Source organism: Dermacentor albipictus, chromosome 9, assembly GCF_038994185.2.
Source record: "Dermacentor albipictus isolate Rhodes 1998 colony chromosome 9, USDA_Dalb.pri_finalv2, whole genome shotgun sequence".
Taxonomy (NCBI): Eukaryota; Metazoa; Arthropoda; class Arachnida; order Ixodida; family Ixodidae; genus Dermacentor; species Dermacentor albipictus.
This window is the reverse complement of record NC_091829.1, coordinates 47,859,417-47,871,574: the sequence shown is the minus strand read 5'-3', so window position 1 is coordinate 47,871,574 and position 12,158 is coordinate 47,859,417. Positions and strand designations below refer to the sequence as shown.

At 47.7% G+C, this 12,158-nt stretch overlaps 3 protein-coding genes across 6 annotated transcripts in view; 2 read left to right on the top strand and 1 right to left on the bottom strand.

The window, feature by feature from the left end:
• LOC135916190 (YTH domain-containing protein 1-like) overlaps positions 1 to 4,078 on the bottom strand; it is an 82,587-nt gene extending 78,509 nt beyond the window's left edge. Inside the window, exons 1-2 of the mRNA XM_065449470.2 lie at positions 4,007 to 4,078; positions 3,878 to 3,922 (exon numbers count right to left, since the gene is read on the bottom strand). Of these exons, the coding sequence (XP_065305542.2) occupies positions 3,878 to 3,896 (19 nt within the window). The 5' untranslated portion in view covers positions 3,897 to 3,922; positions 4,007 to 4,078. The remainder of the gene's footprint in view (positions 1 to 3,877; positions 3,923 to 4,006) is intronic.
• Positions 4,079 to 5,181: 1,103 nt separating this feature from the next.
• Positions 5,182 to 6,818, top strand: LOC135916165 (TNF receptor-associated factor 4-like). Its single transcript, XM_065449427.2, has one exon. It carries the CDS (start codon positions 5,372 to 5,374, stop codon positions 6,686 to 6,688), a length of 1,317 nt encoding a protein of 438 aa, XP_065305499.1. The 5' UTR covers positions 5,182 to 5,371; the 3' UTR covers positions 6,689 to 6,818.
• A 4,429-nt stretch (positions 6,819 to 11,247) lies between these two features.
• The window catches only part of LOC135916188 (E3 ubiquitin-protein ligase rfwd3.S-like), a 47,446-nt gene continuing 46,535 nt past the window's right edge, over positions 11,248 to 12,158 (top strand). The window contains exon 1 of one of the 4 annotated variants that reach the window (XM_065449467.2): positions 11,248 to 11,458. In XM_065449467.2, the coding sequence (XP_065305539.1) occupies positions 11,340 to 11,458 (119 nt within the window). In that variant the 5' untranslated portion in view covers positions 11,248 to 11,339. The remainder of the gene's footprint in view (positions 11,459 to 12,158) is intronic. The other 3 variants (XM_065449461.2, XM_065449462.2, XM_065449466.2) reach the window with 3 other exon arrangements.

Sequence of the window (12,158 nt, the reverse complement as noted above, 5' to 3'; positions counted from 1 at the left end):
GTCAGATGATCTGTCATCTACATTTTCATGTGCAGTTTTAATCCATGATAGCATGTTATACTTAACATTTGCACTGGCTTGCACCATCTTATCTGAAGCTTCTTGTGCGTCAAGTCAAAAGAAAAAGGTGATAAAGCTGAAAAGAAACATATTATCACTGGTGTAATAAACCGATCTGAGCAACTGATTCACCTAAGACAGTGAAGCTGTATAAGTGAAGCTGTATATATTCATGTTCACGCTTGCTTCGGAAACACACGAGGTATTTATTTCCTGGCTGTTGAAATTATTGCCAATGCCACCAGTGTACTCTGACTCCACCCTGCTCCCATAGATGCTGCATTGTTGGCTGCTCTCAACCCCCACAATCATACGCAGTCAAATCTCAATCACACGGTACCACCGAAAATCATTCACTGTTTTTAAATATCTTAATGAAAAACTAATGGTTATAAGCCAGTGGACAAACCTAGGAATGAAAATGATGTACCTTGGCAGTAGATGCGTGTGCAGACAAGCATGCTCTCAAATAAAAATGTTTTGCTCATTTCAAGGCTGCTTTATTTGAAGAAATCAATTACTGTCTTCTGGCGAGTGCAGCATGCATGACCGATTAGGAATGCTTTTATATCTTCCACTTTGCGCAATACCTCATCGGGTATGTCATTGCACCAAGCGATGAAAACGGAAAGTTCGACACGATCTCATCTTCTGTGTTCGATGACCCACAGTCGTCTTCCTTCGGGTCGTCATCGCCACTGGAGAGGTAGTAAACACAGTTAACAATCTCTTCAGCCATTAGTGCTGTGCTGTGGTTCTCCATGTAGTCGTTGAAGAGACAATGGGCAGCAGTTACACAACCTTGGTCCACAGGTCTACTGGGTTGTCAGTCACCTCGAGGCCATCTTCAAGCTGCACAGGCACTTTGACAAGCCCTGCTTTTCGCCAGCAGTTGCTAGTGGTGGACGCCTTCAAGTTCCACCAAGCTCCCGTGAGCACTTCCGCTGCCCGACGAATATTGATTGCAGTCGGCTGCTTTAGGCAGAGCGTGATAATCAACTGCTGCACAAGGTGCTTACGAAATTCTGTTTTCACACTTCTTATAATGCCCTAGTCTAGGGGTTGCAGCAAGGTCGTGTTGCTTGGTGGCAGAAACTCTAAGCAAATGTGCGTCAAGCGAACATTCACAATGTGAGCAGAGCTGTCAATATGCAGTAGAATTCTTCAGTCATCCCTCCTCATTTGCTCGTTAAGTTTGAGAAGCCACTCGGAAAAGAGTTCTCTGGTCGTCCAGGTTTGTTTGTTGGCGCAGTAGTCGTACGGTAACAACATGACTTTTTCACGCAGTGAGGCTTCGCATACTTGCCTATTATGAGCAGCTCAATTTTCTTCATGCCTGTTGCATTGCAGCAGAGCAGGACTGTCATGCAAAGATGCGACTTCTTCCCTCCTTTGCACTGCTACCCTTTGAAGTGCATCGTCCGGTCTGGCAGGAGCTGATAAAAACATGCGGTCTCATCCGCGTTGAAAATATCATCTTCAGAGTATGTTTCAGCTACCTCTAGAAAACGATCATTGCACCAGGAATTGGCGCATTCTCTGTCAGCAGCCTTTACCTCGCCCGAGACTACATGCCAAGTTATTCCGTTCCTTTGGCAAAAAAACTTCTTGAAGCAAGTGAAATAGGAAAGGCAAAGTTGCCAGAAAAGTGAGTGATCTGCAAACAATGCGCTGCTTTTTAGTGCTGTTCTAGGTTGATTGCTGCTTGTGTGTTCCGTGTAAAAGTGAATCATCGCTAATAAAGTTCCTTTGCATCCTACCAAAAATGAATGCACAGCACAAAATTTAAAAGAATGTCTGCCATCTACAACAAGCTGCTAGAATGTGCTGTTAAATTGTACTATAATTAGCAGCAGTCAAGGACTCTGCATTCTTGAGTGCATCATTAATGCAAAGCATTTTTTGCCTCAAACTACTAATTTTGTGGTGGGTAGAAGGTAGGTTCGTGTACATCGGTTCGGGCCTCTTCAACAATCAAACCTCGGACTTCTACTACAATTGCAGCCCTCCAAACAGACAATCACTTTTTTTCCCCTACATTGCTTGCTTTTGCATACACATAAATATTTACAGTTTTATGAAAGATTAAAACTGCCAGTTGGTCGATGCGAAAGTTTCAACATTCTCTCAGGCACACGTGTACATGCTCCAATCGAAAATACAAGCGATTGTACAGCAACAAGTTGGCAATAAAAGCGAAAGCGTGCCAGCTTCTCTATAGTAGGGTACAACTTAAAAAAACAGCAGTTGGCAACCATGGCACACGGATCGTGCGGGGTTGTGTTACTTCGCCTGCCAATCACAGAAGCAAACAACATCGTTGTCATGCGACCTTTTCAAAACGGCGTCGTACTTGATACCTCTGTCTGCTGTTATTGAAGTCTCTTCACCGGTGGAAGCAATGAGGTGTGCAACAGACATGGACAGAGTGTATGGAGTCTGAGCATTTCACTCTTCAAAAGTCCACGGTGCAGTTCATTTCACTGCTGACCCCGTTTTACTTATGAAACTTTCTTGTCAAATGAAGTGAAACTTGGCAATAAATAGTTGCAGCAAAGCAAGCAATTTATTTCAGTTCAATAAAGAATTAGGCTTTCCCCGTTCCTCTGCAATAGACGAGTGAAAGCGTACAAAATTATGTGCTTACAATTATATTCTTATGGTTAGCGCCTTATTTAGGCAACTGGAAAGCTTTAAGTACAAACTATTTGCAGCCTCACAGAGGAACAGTGGCTGCGGCTTCACTACAGACTTGAGTTGTATCCGACTGCATAAAGCTAAATTGGGATCCAGTTAGCATTGAAAGCTTTGCAACGTAAATGATGTCTTGGCAATAGAGAAGTTTAGAGAAGGAATAGAGAAGTGGCAATAGAGAAGTTAGATATTAATTTGGTCCTAAACAGTTGGCATAAGATTCTACAGCATGTCATGAACCAGACATAGCATCAGTATCAATTTCTGTCTTGTAACTACAGCACACTGTTTGGTAGCTCACACAACGTAGAATACGAGCAACCAACCTTTAAAAGATTTGTGACGCCATCGTGAGGTGCATTTGATTCTAAGCTGTATTTTCGCAGGTCTCCTTTCAATAATGCAATTAATGTGCAGTTCTTTCAACAATGTGCTTGTGCTAGAATCCGTTACGGTGTCCTCAGTGGCGTAGCTAGGTCGTCTGGCATCCGGGGCCCATAGGTCTTCTGTCACCCCCCTCCCCGGGTGTAGCCGGCGGAAAGAGGGGTGTCTTAAGACGTATATGACACCCCCCCCCCTTCCCTGGCCCCTTGCACCCGGGGCCCACGGCCCCCCGGCCCCCCCTGTTGCTACGCCACTGGGTGTCCTGCTGTGTAAAGCTTTACGCCTGTCAAGCACATTGCCGGGTTCCACCGGAAAGCTGTGATCGCTATGAATGCTGTCGCCAGTCTTGTCCACCGCTGCAAATGCCGCCACTCGCAACGTTCGGAGGTGCTTTGGGAACTTCCACTGGCCGAAAGGAGGTGGACGCGACAACAGGAAGGTTCCCTGTTTTAATATGTTCACCAGCAGCTTCCAATATGGCGCGCACGTCCTCCTGCAAGGCGTAGCTTATGCGACGGTAGCCATGTCGGTCTCGACATGGAAGCCATGTCGACGCGACTATAGCGTACTGCTCACTTGTTTTCCTCATTGTTCAGATCCTCAATAGCCAGTAAAGAGACGTCTGCGTGTTTTTTTACGCGAGTGACATTGAGAGTATAGTACCGGACTGCACATTAAAAGCGGCAGACTAGCGGTAGGAACGTGAGTGGGAGGAATGAAAAATGTGATGATAACTTACCTTCGTATTCGCTTTCCATAGCGCGCTTTCCGCCAACCGTAAGCTCTAAAGAAGGTGAAAAACAGGGCCGTCACACGTAAGTCCGCAGGCCATACTGATCAGAAACAGTTAGCAATTGAGAACACTTACCTTCGATTGAAACGCAGACTGGCTCACGAGCCCAACTATAGAAGCTATTTGAGAACGCGCGCGAAACTCAGGACCTACGCAAACACGGAACCCATGGGAGAAGATCCGAAACCATGGCAACAGAAAAGCCATAGCCCCCATGCCGTACGTAACAAACATATGATAAAATCAAAAGTAAAAAGAAACTGTTAGGCATTTTAAATTCTACAACAAAGCTTTAATTTTATTATTTTTTCTACCTGTTTATAATTAGTTCTGTAATAAATTAAAGATGCGTTCAAATAACTGAAACCCAAACTTCTCGCCGCTTCTCCGAGAACTTGGCAAGTTGAAAGGGATGAAAGCGTGCATGCACGTCTGTCACATGGGCCCACGACCGTCCGAGATTTATAGCGATTCCAAAACGGCAGTTAGGGCTTTTCAAAAGGGTTGCATCGCCAGGCAAGCTGCTCGTCGTCTTAGCAGCTCGAGTCCATATGCTCTCGCGCATAATTCAATTCACGGGTTTCCCGCTCACGTAGGGTCGGTCAAGGGTGCTCCCCCGAACCTCAATGAGTGCTCACGAGGATGCGCGTGACCTCACCGACCCTGCTAGCTCTGCAAGGAGCGCCGATCGACTCCCCTCCTCCCTACGGCCATAGGGACGCTCCCGCTACTCCCACAACGAGTTAAATTCTTCATAGAAACGTGGGAGGCCAAGCTCGTCTCCGAGGACCTGGAACAACAACGATGTCTCGTCGCCAGGGCCAAGGAGGCAGCGAAGGCCAGAGGGTTCCTGGAATGAGGAGACCTCCCACCGAGAGTCGAACACTGTTTCAAAAATAAAGGTTTATGGTTGTCTACGGTCACGCGTTGGCGCGAAATTCAAAATATGACATCTGACCTTCATTTTAATTATTAAAAGTTGAGTTTTGAAAGAACGTTTTACCACTTTAAACTGTTTTATTTGAGATCTTTAATACTTACTTAAAGCGTGCCGGACACTTACGCGGAAAAAACGATTGACGCAAGAAGTGTCATGACAGCAACTGGGGCGCATACCCACTGCGGAAACGTCCAGCAAAGATAAACGGTCGTGCAGTTTCCTTTATCGCCGATATCACGGATAAAGGAGATGCAAGAAACGGTAGGCAGTCCAATAAGCAGTAACCACGAGTTATCTACGTTTCTCTCGCCATATACGTGGGCTGGTGCACGTGTGCACGTTGCGAGAATGCAACACTGCAGATGTTTTTCTTTCTTCGCCATCTCGGCATTTGATTGGCGCGGACGAAGTCTTCACCGGCGTAAAAGACGACGCACCGCGACTGCTCGTTCATTCTCACTGAGCTTCGTCGACGATTACGTGCTGCTGTACGTACTACCATGGCCTCCGCACCTGCGCCGAAGAAATACATTTTGAAAGGATTCAGCAATGTTCTCGACGGGCGTTCCATCCGGTTCGTAGATCAGCTACCAGTCGGCTTGCCTGTCTGTTCGCTGTGCTCCGTGGTGCCTTTCGAGCACTATTCCCTGAGCTGCAAGCACGTCTATTGCGGCCCGTGCTTTCTCGAAAGCGTGAAGGTTTCCAGCACCTTACGGTGCCCGATGGACGGGAAGCTGCTTCGCCCGCGCAGGGCCGTGCCCTTGGCCACCGCCGATGTTGACATGCTGCGCAGTTTGGTAGCGTGCTGTTGGAACAAGGACTACGGTTGTAGCTACACCGGCAACCTGGAAGATCTGGAGGCTCACGTCCGAGACTGCTACGAGGTTACCTGTGGCCTCTGCTCCGGAAAGCTGCTGAGGTCGCGACTGGTCGGTCACCTGGAGACCGCTCATTCGGGAACTAGGAAGACCAGCTCTAGGAAAGCCAAGCGACGCGAAGAGGCCGTTGCGGCTTCAGCTGAATCTTCTTCCGGCGCCTTGGTCGAGAGGGGAGACGGAGACGCGGAGCATGAAGGTGGTGCCGTGACTGGTGAGAAAGCGGCTGCAACGCCGGCTGGGACGAAGACCACTCAGCTTTCGCACGAGCGCGTCCTGGAGCTAATCGAAGCTACGGCGACCAGGACCGCGTCCAAGGCGGCGGATGACGTGAAGAAAGTGAACGGGACTATGTTGCGCGACATCTTTGGCGCTATCGAGATGATCAACCACCGCCTGACACAACATGAACGTTTGACAGCGGTCGCCTTCACCGGACCTTCGCGCGCCGAAGATGCTGCGCAAGCCGCTGTCTTCGAGCGTCCGCGGAAGCAAGAGCACGTCGACGGGTACACGTGGACGGTATGCCAATACTCCAAGATTCGTGTTGGCATACACTACGTCGTAAGCCCGCTCTTCGTCATCGCTCCAGGTTACAGGGTCCAGCTTACCATCTGCATTGACGGCATCACGCTGGTCGAACTGAGCGCGTCTGTGAAGGTGCACCGTGGGGACGGCGACAACCAGCCGCTTGAATGGCCGTTTCAGAGGACGTGTCTATTCACGCTCTTCGATAAATCCGGGAACGGGGCTCACGTGACTAGCCTGTTCACTCCGAAGGACCTTTTCAACAGCCCCGTTACTGCTTCGCCCTCGACTGGGGACGATTCTCTAGTCTCGGGTTGGCTGACTGTCAGTAAGATGACGCGACTCGCCTTTGAACGCGATTACATTGAAAATGATGGATTTACTCTTGCCTTCAGTACAAACCCCTCGCTGTAGTGAACTTTTAATGTTTTAAACTCGCTCCTTTTGAGTTTTTTATCGATTTTACATCCTGTCAGGACGCAGCGTTTTATTTTCATGACTCGGCCACTAATCTATAGCGCAATAAATCTTCTCATACCCACTACGATGTTGTAATCATTTCTTTTCAAATAAGCATGGAGTAACGTGACGTCCCATGGTTAAAGGAATTAAATACACTTACGTCGCCCCGCTAGCCATTTGGCAAGCGATCTCTCCGAGGACCGAGCCATTCCTTTCATTCCCTTCCCGTCAGTATCGGCCTAACACGCGAACTCTGAGAGACAGCGTAATAGCCGGGAATGTCCGTGACGTTTTCCGAACGTCATCGTGCCACATAAGCTTCTTTGGCTTCGCTTACATGGATTCGGTTGTCGACACAGTCTGACGACCGAACCGCGTTTCTATATGCATTTCACCAAACGGCGGATAATCCCACTGCTCGCCGCGTGTCTTGCCTAACACACCTCGACGTTCCCTCAACTCTACCCGTTTTCGGCTCGGCGCCACGTACCGAGCGTGAATTTCAAGCGCGTGAAGTTTCCTGAATTGAGCCTCGGGTATGGCGATCGATACCGTGTCACTTCGACCGAACTAGCTCTCTCTCTCTCTCTCTCTCTCTCTCTCTCTCTCTCTCTCTCTCTCTCTTTTTTTTTCTTTTTTTTTACTACAGTGAGCTAGAATAGCGGCAGCCACCGCGGGCAATCCTGATTGGACCTCTAGAGCTTAGTTAATGCGTCAAAAACAAAACGCAGCCGGACACTTCAGCGAGCTTCGCCACGATCTGCACTGGATGTGAACCTATTTTACCTCAACTTGGGTTCCTGGGTATGCGGTCAGCGAGGAATCGATTCTCGGCGTTCGCACGGGCCAGCGCACCATGCATTTCGGAGGGCACGCGCGGGCTTCGCGGCGGCGCTGCTAGATGGCGCAGCGTGTCTACAGGGAAACGCGACAGAGGAGTCTCGCTGCAGTACATTCTATAGCTACATCGCTTCAATGCGAATCTTAATACCGTCGACAGTGTTCGTGAGATGGGTTATGCCGGATTTTTTTAAAGGGGCCATGGGTAATGGTCGTCCACCAGTTATAATTTTATATTTGTAACTTAGAGCAGAGGGCCCAATATGCTTATAATAAAGAAAAACAAGAAAGCCTGGGCTCTCAGCGCACATTTGACCCGAAATGAATCACGTGCCTCTCAAGTCCACCCACCGATAGCAACCGCTATATTTTGGCAAGGCTGTGTGACGTCAGGAACTTAGGAGCCACCTCTGTGTCGTCTGCTTTGAAACAGTTCGAGACCACATCGGGCGTCTTTCTTCTCACATTCTAGCATCCAAATGCATAGCAAGGGCGTCCCTGCTTAAATGTGCCCGCAATTCCTTCGCTTGCGCGGTAAAATCCAGTAGCAAACCAGAGATGCACCGATCCGCAGATGCAGAAATAAAACAGCTAGTGCTTGGCGGCCATGACGTATTTCCAGCTGCTGCAATAACTTATTTCGGTGCTTGCAGCACACAAAAGCATGCCGAGTCCGGCTTCTGTTAACCGAGAGAGATGTTTCCGGGGATGCCCATTCATTTCGTCACCATTCAGTGTCGCCAGACTGATTTAAGGTTCAACTGCGACATAAAAAAAAATCAAATACCAATTTTCTACTGCACCGAATACACTCAAATTTTGCCAACTTGCTATAAGATGCGCACGGCTTAACATGCAATGCATAATTTAAGCTCGCAAATTTGGTGTCATGACCTCCTTAAGAGAAGCAGACTTGAATTGGTTGAAAGCCTACACTCTATTTTTGTTTTGTTTGCATAAACCTTTTTAAATCACGCTTGCCCTTCGAGGTATCGACATTTCTTGGGACGTGTTCTGGGACACGTTCTGAGTGAATTACTGAATTTGAGAGTCTATTTATAAACAGCCCGTATTTATAATTTTCAAAACAATTGTAATGTTCCAGTCAAAAACAATTTTTAGTTGTAAAAAATGCATCTGCATTTGATTATTAGACATTTTATTCGGATTCGAAGATTAGGTATTCGTATTTGAGAAAGCTGATATTAGCACATTTTCATAGTTGGGTGTCGATCGTTGCTGAAGGCCATGCACCGAGCAGGTTTTCATAGCTGATACATGACACTCTTACAGAAATGTGGCTTTACTGTCGCCAGTGCGCCGGTAAACATAGGAAATTATGCGATAATCACTGGTTAATTAACTCCTTTATCATATATCTTCGAACTCCAAATGACATGTTATATACTAATGCACAGATGGCATTCAAAGTTCAAAGCATACCAAATTAGCTAAAATCCCACGTCGAGTGTCGAGCCGGAACCGTGTGCGCTGAAGACACAGTTTACGCAATTTTGCGCGTGACATACCTAATTTGCGTCGCTGTGCTATCTATGCAGCGAAAAAAAAAACGCATGCCGGCGTTCTTATTACACACCGTGTTGTCACCGTCGAAATGTGTGTATAGAGCCGGGCCCCTCTCTCGGGACGCTGTTGCGTACTCCAGGGTAGCGTACCGTACTGCTGCCGAGAAGTAGCGGCGCCTGCCTATCGAAGCTCGACCGACATTACTTATTGGGTAGCGTGGCGTTGCCGGCGGGCTGCAGGCATCCGGTAGACCATGGCGACCAAGCAAGGGCGAGATGATTTGCTAGTGCGAAACTTGCACGGTTTATTCAAAGGTAGTTGAAAGAAAATAAGAAAAGCATGAAGTATATAAAAGTACATTTCGGAGCCCCTTAAATGGGCTCTCTACAAGTGTGGGCGGGATCTTGCTTCCGTCGATGTCACGTGACAGGCACAGAGAGAGGGCCCCTCCTCCTGCATTACCGAGCAAGGAAAGGAGAAGACAACCCTCCGAAGAACTTCACTTTGGCCTAGTTGGTATTTACTGCATATCATATTGACCGCAAATAAGACGGGGACAGAGGGAGAAAACACATACCGCCCGTGCTGTTTATGTGTTTTCTCCCTCTGTCCCCGTCTTATTTGCGGTCAATATGATATGCAAGTCAACCCTCATCTCGACGAATCCTGGTAGAAGGCCCTTTGTGCGCAAGGTGCCTGACGTTAACCATCGCAGGAGAATTCAACCCTCGTTTCGACGAATCCTGGTAGAAGGCCCTCTGCGCGCAAGGTGCCTGACGTTAACCATCGCAGGAGAAGTCAACCCTCGTTTCGACGAATCCTGGTAGAAGGCCCTCTGCGCGCAAGGTGCCTGACGTTAACCATCGCAGAAGAAGTCAACCCTCGTTTCGACGAATCCTGGTAGAAGGCCCTTTGTGCGGAAGGTGCCTGACGTCAACCCTAACAACGCTAAGCGCATACGCTGCTCAAAGCGCCGCCGCGAAATCTTCGCGTATGGCGGGTCCGATTCCTCCGAGTGCCAGAGAGGGAGAGAGAACAGTGTCCCGAGCGAGGCCAACACCACCTAGAAGACAGGTGGTGTTGGCGAGGCCCGGTGTCACCCTGGGGTGAGAAGTACAGGAAATCATTTGGCTTCGACTTCCCTCTTGGCCCTGCCGACGAGTTGTCGTTGGTCTTCCAGGTCCCCGAGGAGTATATATATATATATATGATGTCACTGCATGAACATCAGCACATACGCAGTGGAGCATACAGTTATCTAGGTTGGCGTCAAAGAGGTTCATTGAAGAGCGACGCACATACCAAGTTGGGCTTACCCGCGGTGGCCTAAGTTGGTGCCGAAGAGGTTGATTGAACAGCGACACATAAGCCATCCCTTATAACCTCTTCTGTTCCATTTATCTTTTTGCACTAAGTGTACGTGATTATCAAAACAAAGTATGGCATAAGTAGTTAGGTCTACCATACGCTTACGCTCGTTTTAATGGGCAACTCGGCGATTTTTCGGTGTTCACTGATCTTAATTCTGAATATATTTTCTCTTTTGCACTCTGATTACTTGTGCCAAATGGCTGCAAGTCATTTAGCTTTCCTGAAAATGAATTTTAAAGATTGGTGGTGTTCCCGACTCATGACTTTCTACTGGCCACCCTGTACTTGCGACGTCAGAGACTACAGCGCCACTGTCGCTGAAATCATCGCTTGAATAGCCGCCATAGCCGCTGTATAGTTCGGAAACTCTCTAAAAGCTCCTTGTGTCGTCAGGAGACATCACCAGTTTCGCTTCTTTGGCGTTAGCGCCACGTGTACTGCGTGTTTAGCACGTGTTCTGCTTGTTTACATTATCGTCGTGTAGGACCTGACGTCATCGACTCTTGGTGACGTCACACAAAGCAGCTACCCGTTTCGGTGTCTCATTTATTGGTTACTCAAAATTTTTGATGAATTTCTAAGGAAACTGAACCATCCTACCAGTGACAGGACCGTCAATGCCATTTGAAAATGACAATACCTTAATATAGTTTTAAAAAAAACCGAAGTTGCCCTTTAACTAGCTGTGCCGCACGTGGCATAAGTTCCTTATTTTGCGTTTTACGTATCGAGCTCTTTCACCCAAAAATCGCAGTAATCGTAAACAGTCCTGAAAAAAAAAAAGCTGCACTGTTTATGCTATCTGCACGCATGTGCATTACATATGTTTGGAGCCACACGTTGACCGCGTGGTTGTCAAGCGTGTATGCGCTCGTTCGTGAGCGCACAACGAAAGTTTTACCTGGGACGAAACACGCCAGGATGCCGGTGCCTGCCTTGGTGTCCAAACAGCGTTCAAGAGCTTCTAGGAGCACTTGCAAACATGTACGTAGACAAACTAGCGATGTTCTTGCTTCTACTTCGCCCTAATCACGGTGGCCCTAGCAGAACGCATGCAAGTTAGGCAATTAAGTTCATAATAGTCCTGTCAAGTCTTTCTTCACCCCTGCCGTTGGATCGCCCCAACTTTTACGAAACCCAAATTAAGGCTGAGTTTCTTGGTTTGAAGAAAACGAGTAACATCGCTGAACGACGAGACGTGATTCAAACAGACGTACGAAGCGATGACTTTCAACCATTATTTTATTGTGCACACAGCCATATATATACACAGGGGCTTGAATAGGCAAGAAGGAGAGAACATATCATAGTAGGAATGCAGTGCCAGGAAGACAGCCACGATAGAGAATGTAAAAACAGCACAAATAAATTTATGGAATTGTCATCATCAACGCGCAAGATACGCGAGTTCCTTCGTGAGGATCGAGCGAAGGTACACTCACGCATACATCGCCTTTCTTGTCGATGCAAGAAACCTCATATATCTCACGTACAGGCTGCATTGTCATATATTGCTATGTGAAAAATAAAATATTGGTTGAAAGTCAGCGCTTCGTCTGGCCCAGTCACGTGCCGTTGTTGAGCGCTGCTACTCGTTTTCTTCAGACACGTACCAGCCAGCCCAAGTTAGCACGTTATTTCTTGGTTCCTTCATGCTGAGTGAAATCGAATGTTTAAAATTCAG